The 19,628-nt window shown below is 41.4% G+C and overlaps 1 protein-coding gene across 5 annotated transcripts in view; it reads left to right on the top strand.

Annotated features, from left to right (window-relative positions):
* The window catches only part of LOC114144545 (LIM and calponin homology domains-containing protein 1-like), a 33,547-nt gene extending 13,958 nt beyond the window's left edge, over window positions 1-19,589 (top strand). For 2 of the 5 annotated variants that reach the window (XM_028017486.1, XM_028017484.1), the window contains 21 exons: window positions 86-394; window positions 1,736-1,978; window positions 4,200-4,448; window positions 5,850-6,185; window positions 6,307-6,624; window positions 7,830-8,123; window positions 8,339-8,374; window positions 9,955-10,084; window positions 10,171-10,328; window positions 11,093-11,708; window positions 12,391-12,684; window positions 14,347-14,437; window positions 14,528-14,553; window positions 14,757-14,870; window positions 16,010-16,102; window positions 16,208-16,415; window positions 16,507-16,606; window positions 17,089-17,163; window positions 17,249-17,357; window positions 17,618-17,720; window positions 18,405-19,589. In XM_028017486.1, the coding sequence (XP_027873287.1) occupies window positions 86-394; window positions 1,736-1,978; window positions 4,200-4,448; window positions 5,850-6,185; window positions 6,307-6,624; window positions 7,830-8,123; window positions 8,339-8,374; window positions 9,955-10,084; window positions 10,171-10,328; window positions 11,093-11,708; window positions 12,391-12,684; window positions 14,347-14,437; window positions 14,528-14,553; window positions 14,757-14,870; window positions 16,010-16,102; window positions 16,208-16,415; window positions 16,507-16,606; window positions 17,089-17,163; window positions 17,249-17,357; window positions 17,618-17,720; window positions 18,405-18,430 (3,928 nt within the window). In that variant the 3' untranslated portion in view covers window positions 18,431-19,589. The remainder of the gene's footprint in view (window positions 1-85; window positions 395-1,735; window positions 1,979-4,199; window positions 4,449-5,849; window positions 6,186-6,306; window positions 6,625-7,829; window positions 8,124-8,338; window positions 8,375-9,954; window positions 10,085-10,170; window positions 10,329-11,092; window positions 11,709-12,390; window positions 12,685-14,346; window positions 14,438-14,527; window positions 14,554-14,756; window positions 14,871-16,009; window positions 16,103-16,207; window positions 16,416-16,506; window positions 16,607-17,088; window positions 17,164-17,248; window positions 17,358-17,617; window positions 17,721-18,404) is intronic. The other 3 variants (XM_028017487.1, XM_028017485.1, XM_028017488.1) reach the window with 3 other exon arrangements.
* The last annotated feature ends 39 nt before the right edge of the window (window positions 19,590-19,628 follow it).

The raw sequence follows: 19,628 nt of genomic DNA, 5'->3' as shown, positions 1-19,628 counted from the left end.
CCGCATGTTCCTGCTGCTGATTGATTCATGTTACCGGAGGTGTGTCCTCTCTGAACATGTCCACCGTCCCCTCTGCGACCCCTAGCACTGCAATAACGGAGGAAAAAGAAGCGAGGTCACCGTCTCCAAACATCATTCTTCGCTCTGAAAATGAATTTTTGAGCTCCCACAGTCCGGCTTGTGATTCCTCCTCCGACGGGGAGCAGGACGTGGAGACGAGGAGGGTTCCCGATGTCCACAGAGACGACTTGGCGTCCCGACGAGTCCACCGGAGCCCAGGTAACTCCAGGGTCCATCAGTTCGTCCCTCCTCCAGCCTGCACCACCAAAGACAGAGAGCGCTGGGAGGGCATCAGGCGAGCCTCACAGCAGACCCTGCAGCAGACGGAGATCAGGTCAGCTAGGGTCTCATGCGTTCCATTTTCTCCTAACCATAATAAATAATAAATCTCTCCCTTTTCCACTGGTTGACAACATCGATATACATTACTGGATTGGATAGCACCTATTAGCCACAATTGCATATGACGTGCACCTACAGGCACCATTACCATGCATTGAGTCATGTCAACAAAACCAGACTGGTTCAGGAATCGGTAACAAAAATGTTTGCAGTGATATTTTTCTTATCCGATTTCTGCAAAATATGTTTTGAAATGTAAAAAAGTTATACACCCTTGATAAATAAATCTATCAACAGTTGCCAGCAGTAGCATTCAGCTGTTGATCACGACTCGTGTGATGTGAAAAAAACATTTCCATTGCAGTTCTGCGACATACATTTATTTTGATACAGCTGAAAAACACCACATACTAGCATAAGAATATTTTATTAAAAAAACGTATATTTTTTTTGTTTTGGTTTTGTTTTCAAAATTGCCATGTTTATTTTGTTAAGCTAATTTATTTTTGGTAATTTCAAGTTGCACAGTTTTGTGGTTAATGGAAACTCAGCCTCTGTCAGCTTTACTCTACACGCACACATGTTGTCATGGCAACGAACTGACAACAGCTCCACTGGCTGACAGGGGAGAGATTATGTTCAAGTGTATCAGGAATCGACATCAAAAAGCACAAAAACATTTTCCACTCAAAAAGTACATAAAACCCCAAAACACTGAGCCCATTACAGTTTTATGTTTTCAGGCTTGATGTTTACATTGCAATTATTAATAAGCAATCGTCTGAATATAGCGCTGATTGATTATTCAATGTAACCCCTTAATTGGCGGTATCCCATCTATGGGACAAATCTAGTTTGTTTGAATACTCTGCCTTTTTCGCCGCCAGTTAAGGGATTGAACACCTTTTCTCCTGATTATCTGTCAGAGAGTAGGTGTGTTGGTCACCTCATTTTTCTGTTAACTGAACCAAACCAACACCAAACTGCACGGCACAGGTACATATTAACTCACCTACTTCCCACTTCTCCATATTTTTTTAAACTTAAAACCTTTTCTTGACCTGTAAAATGGGATTCCCTTGTACCTGGTTATCTAGTTATCACAGTGTTGACAATTAAAAGGAAAACATTGCATCCCTTTTTCAGATTCTTTGCATTATTGTTTTATTTTCCTCGATCACTGATATTCATGACTCAATACGTAGTAATGGCGCACCCGTGGCACATTAGTCACGTAATGTCCAGTCTAGTAACATATATCAGTGGTTGACATATGTTTAACTCTGATGGATAACGTTTCCCCGCTTATCGCCTGTGGCTATGGATTTTACAGCGTGAAGGAAGCGGTCTGTGACATCATAACCCGTAAAGACAACCCCTCCCTGAAGGAAGAGGAGGATGAGGGAGAAGAGGGAAAAGATAAGGCGATGCCAAATAAGCAGAGAGATGACCTGGCTCGTAGGCGGGGCCAAAGCAGGCCCCTCCCTCAGAGGGACGGACCAATGAGCTTTGTTTCCTCCTCCATGAGTCCGTCTGATGTACAGAAGTGGGAGAGGCTCAGGATGACTGAACCAAGGTGCCAAACACACTGCTTGTATGAGAGTAGTTCAGTGCTGTATGTCAGGGATGTACTGTCAGGTGAAAAAGTTAGGACACTCTACTAAAAAAAATCAGTTTTTCAAAAGAAACGTTCACAAACACATCAAAATTTAGTTCTTCTTTTGTTTGTCTCAGTTAAAGAAAGTAATTAATCACAGGTAACCATTGTAAAAATTATAATTTTTTACTCAGCTGACACATGATACCACTTCATGTGTTTGATAAGAAATAATGTAGGACACCCTATCTCCCTAATACATAGTCTTACCCCTTGTTGGACACTTCTAGTAGCCTTCCACCATCTCTAACGTCAGCCTGAGGAAAGTCTGACCCTCTCCTCACTTACAGCTGAGAGATGTTTGAAGGGTTTCTCAAGGAGATCAAGATGTGGCCTTGGATTGGTCCAGGACTTTTCAGGAAGTCCTGGCTGGATGTCCTGGTATGAGTCGGTGCTCTGTTCTGATACCTGCTGGGATTCATGGTGGGTCGTATGATGATGAGCCGTCCAGGTCCAGCCAAACCATGACCTTTTGACCTCCGTGCTTTTTTTCCTGGAGTGCTCTGTTTGGTTCATACCCAATATTTTCTCTGCTTTAGTATCTAAATAATTCAGAATAATTTAGACTCTTCTGCCCTAAGAGCATTATTCCAGACTGTAACTGCTGTTGATCCTATGACAATGTTTGAAGGTTTATTAAGACTACTTTTAGCATACAATTTGAACTTTGCAGAGTTGTTAAAGTCATCTTAAATATGCTGTAGGGTGTTCTTTTTTTCACATGACTGTATCAGATCTATCTGTGTGAGTGTGTGTGGGCGTGTGTGTGTGTGTTAAATTATTTTTAAAAATAGCTAATGCTTCAGTAAATGAATGCAAAGTAAAAGCTCTAATAGTGTGAGTGTGTCTTGAATGTGAGTTAGAGTATCTGGTAGCTACATATAGATACAGACTCTCCACACTTAGCCAAGCCTTAAATTTGATCAATCTTTTGTTATTGAACTTTAATATCTTACTGAACATTTTAGAAAAATCCAACCAATAGTTTGTCTCAACGTCTTTCATTGGTTGGATGATTGATTTGCTGTTTTTTACTTTTATTGTAAGATAGATGTGCGCTCATCTTTCTGAATCAGGAAATGGCAGCAAGACAATAGCTACTCATCTAATAATAAAAAACAAAGTTTAAAACCAGTGGAACCTGTGGGGAAGGTAGGGGGGAGCTTTACGATGACTCAAATTCATCTTCCCACCATGCACAGAGAGGAGGCAGTGAGGGAGGAGCACATCTCAAAGAACAGCAGCAAAAACTGGCATGCTGAGAGGCAAAGTTTCCATAACAACCATCACATGGAAGGAGAAAACAATCTCTGTACCATCTACCATCACAAATGTAAACATGTAGAGTAATTGGACGTTAGGTCAGGTGAGACGGAGGACGATTTCACACCTTTAGTTTGTTTCTTCCAGTTGATGAAGAATTGCAATTTTTTCCGGTTTCCTTTCCCCCCCAGAGAAAACCCCTATCAAACCAACATTGCAATGCATTGTACATGTGTTTATCTGTGTCATTATCAATCAACAGAAATGATTAATGCCAAGATAACCACTGCAGTGTCTTGTTTACACCCCAAACATGTAAACATGTAGTAATCATTAAAGAAACACATTCAGAAGTTTTAACTTTCTAAACTACATTTTATTTATCATTGGAGATTTTCACTTTTCTATATTCTTGTTCAACTGGCATAAAAAGGAGAAGGGAATTGGCTGGTGTGTGTGTGGGTGTGTTGGTGTGTGTGTGTGTGACAGAGAGCACTGCTCCGGCCTTGTTTCTGTCTCCATGCTGATCTCATTGCGACATGAGGAACAGGATAAAGGGGTGTTTTGTGCTCCGGACGAGCAGCAGTGAGGAGGAAAATGCGGCTACCTTATAGTGGACGAAATAGAAATGCGAAGTGTGTTCGAGTGTGTGCTGAAATGATCCAAACAGAAAACCCCACGCTCTGTCCTCCTCCGTTCATCCACCGCTTCCTGTCTAACTAAACATTTCAACCTCATCAAGCCTTTGTCTTCAAAGTCTGATCTTCTTTTCCATGATTTCTCCTCCGCCCTGTACCCGTCTGCTTCCTGTGCCTCTGTGTATGGGTGTGTGTATGCGTGTGTTTCCTTCTCTTAACTTGTGAGACTGCATCTACAGTGAGGATAGGCCAGCCCCCGTGTGTCAGGCTTGTCTGCAGAGAACTTACGGAATCAGCGGATCAGCAAAGGCTGGACGAGTTCATGGCAGGGTTGTGACCTTTGGAGGTCTGACTGAGATCGAGCAGCCGACAGAGGCAGCCATGTCGAGAGGGGAGGAGCTGGAGTCGCTTAGACGACTCCAGTCCAAAGCAACGGTAGCCATGACTACCGTTGACCTGGGCTTCCAGCTTTCAGAGGGGGATCGCAGGTATGGACGAGGCCAAATATGACGAGGCCCAAACCCAGAGCAGCCTGCATCGCTCTGAGCAGCACTGGCCCCTTTCTGTTGCTTTACTCATGGAGTAGGTAGTCAGGACACTGCTTTTTACCCTCATTGCGTCATGTTTCAGGGTCCTAATGGCAAATTTCCCTTCGCTACCCCTTGTAGTTTGAAAGCACTTCTGAATTGCTCTGCGTTGCATTGATCTGTTTGTAGTATCAGTAGGAAACAAAGCTGCACGAATGCATGCAGAACTACAAGAAGAATCAGGCATCTGATGGGTCTTAATTAAAGCTACAGTATGTAACTTTTATAAAAATATACATATATTTTTATGCATTTATTAAAATTGTCACTATGTCGTGACAGTAGGGTATGAGAAAGATAATAGGAAAAAAATCAAGCTCCTCTGCCTTCTCCCAGTGATGTGATTGAATCAACCAATCAGAGCCAGGAGGCGAGTCTTAGCGCTGTCAATCATGTCGGAGTGAACACTCTCTGCTCTCTGCAGACGGTAGGTAAATGGTTTTCCTGTAACAGTAAGTTGTTTCTCCGCCATTAGCACATTTAGCAGCACATTCACGAGATTGAATAAGACCTTCCACCTGACTCTAACTGGTTGTTTATGAGCGGATCGGTTGGAGACGACAATAGCAGCACAGGGAGGTCGATCTTTTTACAGGTTATCTGTCTCATACACATATAGTGACGTTCTTCTATAGAAGTTACATACTGCAGATTTAATTGGCTGAAATGATGCAACAGTTTTACATTTTAAATACACAATCCCCCCCCACCCCAAATACTTTGAAAGATGTGATTGTAAATGTTCAGGGGGCGTCAAAACTTTATTGAGGCTTCAGTACTTCATTCATCTGCTACTCTGGGGCTGGCATCCTGCATGTTTTAGGCTGGTTTTGGCGTAGCATAGTAGCATAATGCTACAGTGCTTTTTATGATCACAATATGGTGGTCACAGAATGTGGTGTAACACTGTGTAAGAAACTCCGGTGTCGTGTAAACAAGCCGCTGAATCGCAACAGCAATAGATGCTACCTTATTTAATCATCTTAATTGTCTCCCAGTCTCATACCAAGCTTTTAAGGTGTGTGCATGGATATTTCCAGAAGGAATATGTGTAATTATCAACCTCAAACATCATTTAAATCCCTATCAGAGTTACAGTCAGCTCTAGGAGATGTATCATTTCTTGGACTTGTTTTGGTTTTTTCCACTTTTAGGTAATTTTTCATAATTTGGAAAAGCAGAACATATTGTTATTATTTATTCTGTTTCCTGCTCTCCTCTTACCCTGTTGCTTTGCGTGTTATGCGAATCGTTGCGACAGTTTGTGGGTCAGTCACCCATCTCTGCTGCTGTATGCCATAGTGTTGTCATGGATGGCTGTGCATCCTCCCCTCCCCCTGCGGAACACCGACCCTGGACCGCCGAACCCACCCCTACGGCCGCCGAGATAGACGCTCGTTTTGCTCTGTACGAGCAGAGAGCACAGGCAGAAGACGAAGAGGAGGAAGAGGAGCGGATCCCTGACCTTCAGAAGGACGACATGATGGCCAGGAGGACAGGTGCTTTCCTAAAACAAACAGCTGGCTCAGCAGATTTCAGGCGTTTCCTGCCTCCGCCCGGGTCTGGGTGGAGCAGCCGAGGGGAAATTGCTGCTGATGCTGCGCCTCCTAGCAACAAGGAAGTGCTCATCTGCACCAGGTGGGCTGAAAACGGATGTTTGCCGTGCTTAGCAGGATGGTGAAGCCGCTAAACAGAATGGTGTTGCCTGCTTCTTCATCATTGGTGTTTAGTTACTTCAGTTCAGACTGTTCTGCTTTAGAGCGGCCAGCCAGAAGCCCAGAATCCCAGAAGAAACAACTCACTGCTCACTGAAGCCTGCAGTGATCAGAGCACCGACCCAAACTGAAGGCGAACCCGATGAGTCCGATAGAGACAAGAACATCCTCGATCTGGACAGAGACGACATGGTGGCTCAGAGGAGCGGGACATTCCAGAAAGCGGTGGCCTTCAGAGGAAATCAGGGCTTCAATCAGTTCCTGCCGGTACCTGGGTCGGTCAGACGCAACATCAGTTCAGAGACTGCAGGGAAGCAGTCAGGCAACAGATCCAAACTCAGAGCAGACATGGATGGAGGAAGGTATTTCCTGAGATGGAATGAAGACACGGCCGGTGTGTTTCTAACCCGCTGCAGTTAAAACTAGAATACCTGACAGAGCAAGTGTGGTGTGTTGAAGGGAAACATCAGAAGGTTTCCTGGTGATTTCTGAATGAACTGACTGGTTCTGGTTTGCTGCAGGAGTGTTTGATAGCTGATGTCTGATTAGCTGCCTTAATGGAAACTATGAGCTCTTTTCAGTTCTAACATGGTTCTGCTCTTCAGCTGTTGGATCACTAACTCTGGCGTTGGTTGGCATGACTGGCTGCTGGGTTTCAGCTCAGTGTGAAACTGTCTGGGTTTAATGTTTCAGAACTGAATCAAAATGAAGGATAAGTTCACTCTGCTCACAATACGGTTTAACACGTCTGTGATTATCTGATTGGGTATTTGTATGAATTTAAAAAATTACTTCTTACATCAAGATAATCTAAATATGCTAATATTCAGTTCAGTTCAGTAAAAACTTAATTTAATTATATCCAATCTGGCATATTCAGTGGAAATTTAGTCCAAATCATAGTATAAAACAGTGAAGACCATGAGCATGGAAGAGGATTATGGCCACTAAAAAAAATAAATAAAAGAATTTTGACTTTTTTCCCCTCTGAATTTTAACCGTAATCTAAGAATTCAGATTTTTTCCCTCATAATACATTTTTTTGTTGTCAGAGGATTAAAGTCAGGCTTTTGAGATTAAACTCAGCATTATGTGAAAAGTCTGATTATTTTTTTCAGTGGCCCTAATCCTCCGCTGTTACAATGGGTTGAATTTTTGCTCCTGATTCTGTTGAATCATTGCCTTTGAAGCAATCTCTTATCCACAGCATGCACGTGCTGACAACTTCTTTTTCATTTGATTTGATTGGAATTAACTTTTGTTCTTTTATTAAAACTGTGTAATTATTGACAGGGTAAAGTTGAAAATTATTTTAGTTAGTAACAACTAATTTTCAAATCTCCTATCGTTTTCATTGCTGTATTTTAGTCAGGAACAAGCAAACGTTTTTACTTGCTAAAAGCACAGAAAAGTCCAGTTTGCCAAAACAAATCAGAAGACAATGATTTAAAATCAGAGTGAACTTATCCTACAAGGCGATCAACTGGCAGTTTTTGTGGTAGCAGTTCAGATGAGTGTCGATGTGTTTCCTGTTAATCCTGGCTCTGTCATTGGATCATTGTTTCAGCGGCTGTGTTGCCATGGCAGCGGAACTTGAAGCTCCGCCTTTCAAAGCCCCGTCCAGCCCGACGTGTCCTGGGCTGGCGGGCAGGCAGGTCCCTGATGCAGCTGTTATCAATGCGATCGGACCATCCTCTTCCTCCTCCTCCTCACTCATATGTCCTCCCAGTCCTCTCTCGGCTCACACCTGGAGGGTGGAGGAGCAGGTGGAGGCGGGAAGAGAGGAGGAGAAAAGCGAGGATGGGAAGATGAGGCGGGAAAAGAAACCATGCTGGCTGGAGGATGAGCTTCCTCCAATGATGTGAGAGTAATGTTTGATTTTTCATCTTTTCTCTGATTTGACCAACAGGACAATAGCACTGACATCACAGCTGCTCTCTCTGCTCGGCTCGTCTTCATGTCTTCATATCAATGATGGAAACAATTGAACTTTGTCTCATTTTCACCTTCCATACCTTCTTCTTTGAGGCGTGCCTTCCTGTTATCCTCAAACTCTCCCCTCTGCTGCTGTTATAGGGTGAGCCGACGAGTTGCTTTTCTCTTAGACAACGAGTAAGTTTCACCGACTCGCTCTCACTGACGTCCTGCATGGTGACATATGCATGGGCTGCATGTCAACGTGTTGGTTAACAAACTGCAAAGACCGTGTGCAACACCCAAGCGTTCTGGAACCATGTTCATGACTGTTCATTGCTACCGCTGGGCCACAACGTTTGATTCATTTATTCAAAACACAAGATGTGTAGTAATGTTTCTCAAGTTTCTTGTGCAAATACCTCGGTCCTCTTGAAATAAGACAAAACTAACGTGCAAGGAACTTTTCAGATATAGAAGCTTGTCTTAAGTCAGTAATTCCTTATAAGTGAAATAATCTGCCAATGAAAAAAAAACACTATGTCATTTCAATTTGCTCAATTTTATGGTCAATGGAAACGCTGTAGAGACAGTTGAACAACTTTATAAAAAAACAAGCCCAAAGCCGCTAAATAATAATCGGACTTGGCGACCGAAACTCAACAAAATGCGCATCTCTCTCCATTGTTTACATTTCTGTCGCTGCTGATAACTGTCACATAGAAATGGCGATCAAGACGCGTAGAGGAAATAAAACTAAAATAGTAACTCACAGTAACTCAAAGTGGTTTCGATAAGAAACTGTAGTCTGACTACTGGATTTGAAATAGCAACACGTTAGATTACTCATTACTGAAAAAAGTGGTGCGACTTCAGTAACGCGTTAATTTGTAACTGATAGTCTGACGGATGGATCACAATGATCAACATAAAAAAAATAGTCTGGGGTTTTTCAACTGTTTTGGGTCATGGTGGATTGGTAAACTAAAAAATCACATTGGTTTTATGCAATCAGGACAATATTCTGGACTATGGAGCAACATGAGCATCAAAATGCAGGACTTGTTATCACTTATGGATCGGTTTCCTGAGAATCTGGATCAATGAGTGATGAACAGGAGGAGAGATTCCATCAGGACAGAAAAGAGACGGAGAATTTTTTACATGTACTTACCCTTATTATTCAATTTACAGAAATCCAACAGAGTGTATAAAATAAATGTTGTAACATTAGTTGTATACACTCTGTTAGAAAACTATTTTTTTTCTCCTAAAACCTTTTTTGGATGAGAAATATTAACGGAAATGAACTGATAATGTCACAAAATGTCATAAATTCAGTCAGAGTATCAGATTTCTCTAAATGACATTAGAATAAAATCCTGACCTGATTGAGAAAAATAGATGTCATTTCCAGATTCAGCTGTGGAAAATAGTCCTAATTCAGTTGAAAAAACATAGACAACTTCCAAAAAAAAAAATTTGTAACTCAATGTTTTATACATTTATAATCCTGAAGGTGATTCTGATTATTAGGTTGAAATCAGTAAATTCCTTCAAATATGTCTTGCTGGGATTTTGAGGGGTTTTTTGCCAGTCGTTTCTGTTGTTCAGTACAATTTTTTGTTTTGCCTGCTGCTTTTTAAGTATGGACTGCATATTGTTTATCATCGCACGCTACACATCGCTCCAAACTGTGTGCAACACAAGAAAAACCAACACATGTGATTTTTGTCAGGCAAAATCCTCAGTGTTTTTTGGGTTTTTTCCATTTACAGGAGTGCGAGTATGGGAGACATGGCCAACGAGGATGAGGCGGGACACTTCCCTTCGCTGAGCCCATCACGATTCGAACGCATGCACCAGCAGTGCAACGCTTTCGTGGAAGAGGAGGACCAGTGGCAGGATGTGAGGCTCTTCTTGTCCTCAAACGGCGTGCGTCAGGTAGCGTTCAGCAGACTGAAACTGACGGACGCTGTGAACTTTTGTCTCAGGACCTGGCCCGTTGGAAGAACCGCCGCCGCAGCACGTCACAGGAGCTGATTAAAAAGGAGGAGGAGAGGAAGAGGATGGAGAAAAGGATGAAGGGGAACGGAGTGGATGGCAATAAGAGGAAGAGCATTAAGACTTACAAGGAGATCGTGGAGGAGAAGTAAGTGTAAGATAGTTTTACTTTAAACATGAGAGTATCACATTTACAGCCAGAGTTAGGCAGCAACTACTGGTAGTTACATTTACTTGAGTAACATTTTGAAAAAAAATGTACATTGAAGAGTACCTTTACTACACTGTACTTCTTACTCTACCCACCCAGGGGCAGTATTCTGTAAAATTAAATTCTTTAAGCTTCACTTCATGTTCTAATCTTATTCACTCATCAAAAACATTGCTGGAGTGTTGCCTTGATTCATTCATGTATATTTGAGAAATTCTATAATCTCCATGGTAACCATTCAATTGTGCAAAATGCCTGTGCGGATATAGCACCACCTTTGAGGATGAAGCTCCTCTTCAGAGCTGCAGTTTCCAAGCAATACTCCCCCATTCAGCTCCTTCAGACTAGCCAGCAGCAATTAGCAAACAGCTGGTGGAACTGAGCATCTGCTCAGCTCATTATAGGAACTGCTTCTGAGGGCAAAGCTGGTAAAAATATTGTTAAAGGGTTAATAGAGGAACCATGTTGTAATGACATCCTGAAGGGGGAGTCTCAGAAAGAGTAGGAGTTTCTTAAAGAGACAGGAACCTAGTTTCAAGGCTTTAAATTACAATTACAAAAACTTTGTAAGTCTTATTATATATACAGCATTTTTATAACAACTGAAGAAGTAGGAACATGATTGTGCTATAAAATGACAGTATGTGCTTGGAAAACACATAATACTGCCCCTTTAAATTGTCTTGGTTCCTGTTTCTCAGAGAACGCAGGGAAGCTGAGCTGTGTGAAGCGTACAGACAAGCAGCGACTCCAGAGGAGGCAGCTTTGGTTTTACAGCGCTACGCCCTCCGCTTCACCATCAGCGATGCAACACTGGACAGCCTGAAGCTGCCCAGAAGCACTAACAAACCTAACCAGTTCCTGAACCAGACAGAGCAGGAACACAGCCAGACATCAGGCGCCGATGACTCAGAGAGGCTGGAGCGTCCAAGCCAGCAGGACACAGACGGTCTCACCGAACAGGAACGCTGTGGACAGACAGAGGACAGTCATGAAAAACATCAGCCTGGTGTGAACCTCAGCAGCTCTTCTGCACCAGATGCCCTCCAACTCAAAGACACAAACTCACACAGTGAGAAGTTCCAGTCGGAACAGCTTCCTGAGCCCCCCTCCCACCTGACAGACCCTCATGATGAGCATAAGAATCAGCCAGACCCAGAAGCCCCTCAGTCCCCCACTGAACCTGCTGCTGCACCTCAACCCAAACACAAACTCCCCTCCCTTGCGCCCTCCAGACCGCTCCCACTGCTGGCGGCCAAGCCCTACTGCCCGCCCAGGTGTTCTCCTCCTGAACACAAACATGTGGAGGTCCAACAGGTAGGAGCGCTGCGTTTCTGTCGTCTCATCCTGTGAATCTCAGGACTGTGACAATATGATTTTGACATAAAAATGAGATGCTAGTAAATTACTTTAATACCTTTTTCACCCTAAACGTGAGACTGATTCTGCACAATTCAATAGAAAAGCAAACACATTGGTTAGGAAAACGATTTCAGCATCGTTGGAGTTTGATTGAAGACCATCAATTTTCTGATTTTGATAAGATTTTGACGACGATTTTATTTTTCACCAAGTCCCACCAAACATCCAGATCAACTAAACGATAGAACATTTCAAGAAAATATTTGTTTAGATGGATTTACAGCAGGGCTGGACACTAAATCAATAACAGTATACATCTGGGAGATGTAGGCATAAGAAAGGCTTTAGCTGCTCCGCCTCTCACAACGAGCTAAGCAAGGCTGGAGGCATCACCTAACTCACTCACTCAACAACCTGTTGAGTAACTTGTGCGGCAGCAGTTTCAGGTTTTGCTACTGTGCATCATAACTTCTTAAAAGTAAAAAACAACGTGGAGTGAAAACTGGATAAAACAGGAAAGGTTTGGCAGAATTTCAGATATTTAATTATTATATTAGCATAAAATTAGCTGCTTATTTAAAACCTTGCATCAAATATGTACTGTGTAAATGCTAACTGCTGTTCTGTTTCCTGTCAGCTGGACGGGTCGGTGCAGCTAAACGGAGACACAGCTGAGGACTTTGCTTCCCTTCTGGACCCGCTACAGGAAAACCCAGCCGTTTCCTCCCCGCACACACAGGAAGTGGATCCCCCAGAGGACAGCGCAGAGCAGCAGCAGCCTCCACTGCCCGAAAGGCCAACCCCGACTTCAGGCTCCGCCATCAACTCCCTGATCGCAGGCCGAAACTGCATCATCACCACCACCATCGTGACAGAACTTACAAAGACCCACGTGGAGCCGCTCCACCCGGACGTCCAGGACGACGCTCAGGTAGTTTCATAATCACGCTTTTTCTACAGTTTTACAATTTAAAGTAGATTGTTGAATATGTTTTAATAAGTTGGAGGCAGAAACAAAGCTTCAACACAATTTATTGTCAAAGTTAGCATTATTGTGGTCAGTGGTTGATTTTACAGAGATAAAACCAACAAGTGACTTCGTGTTGTTCCGGAGGGCCAGAAAGTTATATCTCATCTCGTCATATTCTGAGTACAGCAACCAAGGAGAAGAACATAACCAAGAACATAACATGACGTAACCAAGACTGAAAACAAACACTACAGATGACCCATGAACTTATGACCCACAGAGTGACTAAGTGCAGCCCAAACCCAGATGGAAATTTGTTCAAGTTTTTAGATTAGAGATCAGACATTAATATCTGAATCGGTCTTGGTATTGAAAGAAATTCTAGATGGGGTATCGATGATAATGTGTCTGATCCATGAGGGCAGATCTGTTCAGTCTTATTCTATACTTAGAGCTCTGAGTGACATCATGTTTTATTATTTAGTCTTACATTATATTTAAAATTCCTAATTGTTCTTTCTGAATCTTTTGGAAGAAAGTTTGTTGCAGTTTATTTTTAACCAAGGTAGTCAACGTTTTGTTTTTTTCAGTTTCAGTTTTTATTATTTATTTTACATTGACTGAGCAAATTAAAGTTGTTTTTATATGTTTGACCGAGCTCATGAAGCTACCGGTGTATTTAAATGTGATGTACTAGTGAAGATGTTTTCAGATAAATTAGTAATTCAGTACGTTTATGTCTGCATTTAAAAAAGAAAAGTGTTCAGTCAGTTTGGATCAGTACCAGCTTGTGCTAGCAAGAAAAACAAGGTTAAAGGTTCAGAGGGTGTAAATGTCTCTGCAAGGCACTAAAGAACTCTGAGCTGGTTTAATGTGTAGTTCAGTCAAAATGAACAAAACGTTTAAATTCCATGATGTAAGGAAAGAAAAACAGAAGGAATACAGAGGAGGCGGAATACTTTCCAGCCTCCTGTAGACTCAGCTCTTTCCTCCACCTCTTAGTTAGCTTTTAGCTTCAGTATGTTAGCATGTGAGAAACTGTACAGTAGAGAACATAGATCTGTTGTTATATCACTTTAATTTCTTCCCTGGGAGAATTTATCATGTAAAGCAGGTGTCTGGTTTCTATTTGGATATTTTAACTGACATTTACATGAACAGAAAACAGCGACCTCAGCAAGAACAGCACATTGAAAAGATCACCACAATGGTCAGGAAGTGTTTTAGAATGACAGTGTGTCCGGGCCATTGTAGATGGGGAAAAAATGGAGGAGTACATTTCTGCCAAAAAACTCAGCATTTTTTAGATTAATACCAAACAATTTTCAGGAGAGAAAAAAAGGACATTTGAGTTTCAAAAGTTGAAAAACTTTTGAGATTATTCTCAGAAATGTTCTACTGAAAAATGTAGGACAAACTCAAAAATGTCCTTGTTTTTTCTAGAAAATGTTTGAGATTTCTGAATTTTTTGGTGGAAATCTACTCTTTTTTTCATGTACAATGGCCCTAACACGCTGTCATAGTTCTCTAGTCTTTCACTGTTGTTGCTTCACTTTCTGATAGAGGCAAATATCTGGAGTCTTTTGGCTTTAATAGCTTATTTATTTTAAATGCAACCCTCAGGATGGAGCCACTGAGACTCCAGCAGAGAAAGAGAATCCTCAGCCTGTCCAATCACCCAGCAGTTTACCAGAATATTCTCCCAGTGTCTCCGGTAAATCTGCTCTTCTCTGTCAGTCATCTTGAAAACTTTGTACTGTTTCCTCCAGCAGTCAGGATGTTTAACATGTTCGTCTTTCCACAGAGGGGCTGGAGGAAAGCAGCGTGACTGTAAGTATCTCTACGTTTTCAGCTCCGTCTCTTCCTTTCTGTTTCTCCTCCATCCTCAGATTTGACCCCATCCTGACCTTTCGTCTCCAGTGGTCGCTGTAGTCAGACTTGTGTCCTCACCTTTCCTCTCTTTCTGTCCCTTTTGCTTCGTATACATGTGTGTTTTTTTTGTGTTGGTGTGCTTGTTGGTTGGGTCTGGTCAGATTGAGACCCCCATGTTGAACTTGGCTAAACGTGTTAATCACTGGGTCTGGGACCCCAATGAGGAGCGTAAGCGCTTGGAAAGCTGGCAGCAGGAGCAGGAGCGCCTCCTACAGGTACTGCAGCGTGAGGTTGTATCTCTGGAGAGAAACGATGTTCTGGATGGATCTGTCAAAACTCATATTGGACTTTTAGTTGGGCTTTTTTCTAGGGTGCAGTGATTGTAATTTTTGAAACTCAGAAAGTTCCAAGTTATTTCTAGAACATTTCTGAGATTAATGTCTAAATTTCTTAGTTTTTTCTTGCACATTTTCAACTTTTAGAGCCAAGAAATTTCCTTGTTCATTCTAGAAAATGTATGAGCTTAATCTCAATATTTCTGAGTTATTTTTCGCAAAATTTCAACTTTTGGAGTTCAAAGATTTACAGTTCTTTTTCTAGACAATTTGAGGTTTTTGGCCGAAATTTACTCCTCTTTTTTTCTATCCACAATGGCTCTAATATGTCATCGTACAACATATATATCACGACATAAAACAAATCACTATTTTTGTCCGTCTTTAATGTTCCCATGCGCTCGATATGAATTTCAGCTAACGCTACTTTGTCACTGAATCGTTTGGGTTCTTCTTGTCGAAAATGTTATTTGGGTTTTTTGGGGGGCGGGGTACTTTTTCTTTTGAACTTATTTTTCTCTCTTTTTAGTCATATATATCTTGTTTTGTATTATCTGAGGTTAGTCGCTACAGTTGCGCAAACATTAGCTGTTAACAGCTCAGCCTCTCTCTGCTTCAAGCTAACTTTGCGTGGTTCTATTCCAAATTCACGGAGCAACTTTTACTATCATTGACTGTTTATCTTTTCTGTGTATTGAAAGTCCCTTTCATATTGCCAACTTCTTAAAATAATGGCCATGTCAATAACTTAGGTCATTATTTTAGGAGTAGTTCTTGTATTCCATAAGTGAGCCAGTGTCAGATGAGAGATTTTTGGGCCTTGTACGTATTAGAGAAAACCAATCGAATCTTTTCAGTTCAGTTCTTAATTGAAAAATGCATCGATGTTGTTTGTTGGATCATTACTGCATCCTAGAAAAACAGCTGTTTATATATTGGAAAGCTTAAACTCACCATGATGTTTATGTCCATGACATATGGACCAGAACTGTATGTCTGTGTGATACATTTGTGTGTGTGTGTGAGTGAGTGTTCGCCTTTGATGATTATCATTGAACATAAACTGTGTCTGTCATCAGGAACAATACCAGAAAGAACAAGAGAAGCTGAAGAAAGAGTGGGAGAAAGCCCAGCTGGAGGTGGAGGAGGAGGAGAGGAAGCACAATGAAGAGGTGGGAGCACATGGATGGAGACGCTGGAAGCAAAAATCATTTTCTTCTTGGTCAGTTTATCCTAGATTTTCCTCTTTCTGTTCTCCGTCTGGGTTATTCGTCCAGGAAAGACGAATTTTAGAAGAGACCGTGGCCCCTCTCAGTCCCTCAGCCTCAGTGCAGAGGCAGCTGGAGCGCATGGCCACAGCGCCTTTTTCTGCCGAGGAAAACAACAAGGCCGCAGTCAGAGGAAACGTGTCTCTGCAGCAGAACGGACAGAAAATCCACACAGGAAGTGAGGATCAGCACGCATCGAAGCTTCATTTTTTCCAGGGTGAGAATAAAGCACACGTACTCAGCACTATGTCCACGTTTTTGTGTGAACCGCAGTGAATGGGAGACATTATGCTGTGTGTTTCTGCTAGATCCTGGATGTGATGAACAGCTCCCACAGAAACAGGAAATGTGGAAGACATCATCTCTGGACCGCAGCCCTCAGACCAACCAGATGCAAAATGTCAAAAGGTGATATAATAAATGCAGAGTTTAATAGTGTTTTCCTCAAGTCACGGTAAAAATTAAGTGCACCCCTCTCTGAGTTTATTACAGTATTTCTACATATGAGAATATAATAATATTTATTAGGTTCTAAAATAATTAACATGTACTGAACAATGTAAATAGTTTCACTGTTGTTGCCATGTAGCCATACTAAGAAATCTATCTGAAAAAAACATGAGTTCAGACCATGATTTAATATCTTCTAGAGCCTTCTTTAGCAGCAACAACTCTTAGTATTATGTTACTGGTTAATGGATTACTTTCATTTATTATCCTTAAAAGCAGAGCAGATATCCTGAAATCTTTAAAGAAGATCTATGAAATACATTCAGACCTAAACATGCGCAGAAAATACAAGAAGCTCGTATTTGATGACTGAACTTGGTGGTTCGCAGCCATCAAAGACTGAATGTGACTAAACTTCCGGCTTCCCAAATGTAATTCAGATCAGAATCACATGATGCTGTAGCAGGTAACCAGGACGTCTCCCCTTCAGCACCTCAGCCTCCGTCACCCAGCAGGTAAATAATGTTCACACACCGACGCATGAAGACGTCCAGGCGTCAGCAGGTCACGCCCACCGTTTTCTTCCTGTGTTTGTTTCAGGTGTGTCAGTGGGAAGCGACTTTGTTCGGGCTGCTCCAAACCTCTGGAAAGAGGAGCTGCTATGATCATTGACACTCTGGGCCTGTTTTTCCACATGCAGTGTTTTAAGGTCTGTTTCATACCACTGTTCTCTGCAGGTCCAAATGGACAGCGGTAGAGATAGAGAGGGTGATTGGATAAAGCCTAAATTTGCTCCTAAAAACTACATTTTGAAGAGCTTGAAAGCCTTTACCACTGGTCAACAGATACAGTCTGGACGCTTTGCTTCTAGAACTGAAATGGGATTTAGCCTCGCGGGAAAAATGTTTGACTTGGTCATCCAAGACTCCTAAAAAGAAGATGAAAAATAAAAAATATCTCATTTTTCAGTGTGGCGTATGCAAAGGGCAACTGGGTGACGCTACAGCAGGGACCGACGTCAGGATTCGGAACGGACTGCTGAGCTGTTATGAGTGCTACATCGCATCTCGAGGTGGGAAAACATTCACATTGATCAAAAAAACACACACACACACACTGGTTTCACGCACTTGACTTTTGCTCTCGGAGGAAAAAAAATCACTTTGAAATGTATTAACAACATAGTAAAGTATAATAAAATCCAGTAGCTGTATATGTGCTTGATAAGACGCAGCACTCAGCCTTCATCATTTGACTAAATGTTGCCATCGCACTATAAGAGAAGAATCATTTAAAATGTGTGGTTAGATCACAGAAAACAAACAATTTAACTTTAAAAGGAATAAATGCAGTCTCATTTGACAGCCTCCTTATAAGTTTGATAACAAACTGAAAATCTAATATTTAGATGAATGTATGAGGCTGGAATAAAAATTGTTGCTTCAACAGCAGCTGAATTGTAAACTTGTTTTTTTCTCCTTTGAGTTTTGAAAAGAAATAGATTTCTACTTTCAGATTTTTTGGCAAACTCTTCCTTAAAAGTTTTTTTTTTTTTTTTAGGGCTTATTGTTCTATCAGTGAAACACCACCTTTAATCAAATACTTCTTGAATTGTCAGATGCGCCCTCTAGAGGCACAACTAGAAACACATGATGTCATGTTTTTCAATCCATTCAGATTTGAAATTTACATCCTCTTGCTGCAGACAACACTACAGAAACAAAACTTCTGATTTTTTCCCCCTTTTTTTATGCAGGCAGAGGTCAGCCCACTCCTCTATAAGAACCACGTGATTAACTGGAACTACAACACTGGAGGCGCTGACGGGATAAACTCCAGTTCTGTAACCATGAGTCTGGCTGTTCGGGAAAAGCCTGGAAGCTCTGGAATATTCTGTTTTTACTCTGAATTGCACAAACAGACTCTTTTGCTTTGTTTTATTTTAAAACTGGACTGAACCTCTTGACAATGTACTTTTGATGTACTTCTTTTGATGTACACATGTAAACGCCTGTTTTTAATGTGACTGGCATTGATGTACTCATGGGGGGAAAAAAACATATTTCTGGGTTTGTACATCTATGCCTGAACTTTCCTTCGTTACACGCTGAACATTAAACCCTTAAGCTGAACATTAAATGTTGGCCCCTTAAATCCTGCTTTTGGACTCATGCGACTCCATTATTTCCAAATGCGATGCAAGGTGATTCAAATTGAATAACCTAAAGTAGCTTGATGATTGTAATGCCTTACTCCTAACTTTTAACACATGATTTTGGTTTTGTGTTTACAGTTTTGCATGATAAAAACATATATAAGTTATTGTGGTGTTTTCTCGGAAGGACAGTGAGCCTTTCATTTTATTTTGACACCATTCTAATCATTTTAATGTTTTACAATCCTTTTAACTTACAGAAACTGTTCTTCAAGTTTCATTTTACAAAAATGGCTCTGCATGTTATTGATGAATAATTACTCAAAGTATTTTCCCGTTTTTGATGTTTTAGCTTTACTTTCTTCTCAGACTGCATCTGAATCAGTGCCTTACGTAATGAATGCAATAGTGAGGTGTTGTACACTCAGTTTGACCTTTGGGTCTAGGCACAATGTGTGTGAGTGGGTGCATGCCTGATATAGAAGTGTTGTGTATGTGATTTGATTCAAAGTACAGTTATATACCAGCAAATAATGTCTGAAGAACCACTACTTCCCCAAATAACCCACTCTGTACTTAGTGACATGAAGTTAATTATTTCCTGGCGAATCAAAATGTCCTGAAACCTCTTCTATTTTGTCTAAGCGCTGCCTCTCCACAGATTTATTCTTTCCTCTGTCTCAGCTTGGTGTAAACACCTCACAGCCATGTTGGCCCTCAGTGCAGCAAAGCTCTGATTGTCTTTTATAACAAGTGTATGTTTATCAATAAAACAGTTTAATCTGGTGTGTTTTTGTCTACTTTCCTTCGTTTTATTGGACCTAA

Source organism: Xiphophorus couchianus, chromosome 5 (genome assembly GCF_001444195.1).
Source record: "Xiphophorus couchianus chromosome 5, X_couchianus-1.0, whole genome shotgun sequence".
Taxonomy (NCBI): domain Eukaryota; kingdom Metazoa; phylum Chordata; class Actinopteri; order Cyprinodontiformes; family Poeciliidae; genus Xiphophorus; species Xiphophorus couchianus.
The sequence above is the reverse complement of the archived record's forward strand: the minus strand, read 5'-3'. Positions and strand labels throughout refer to the sequence as shown.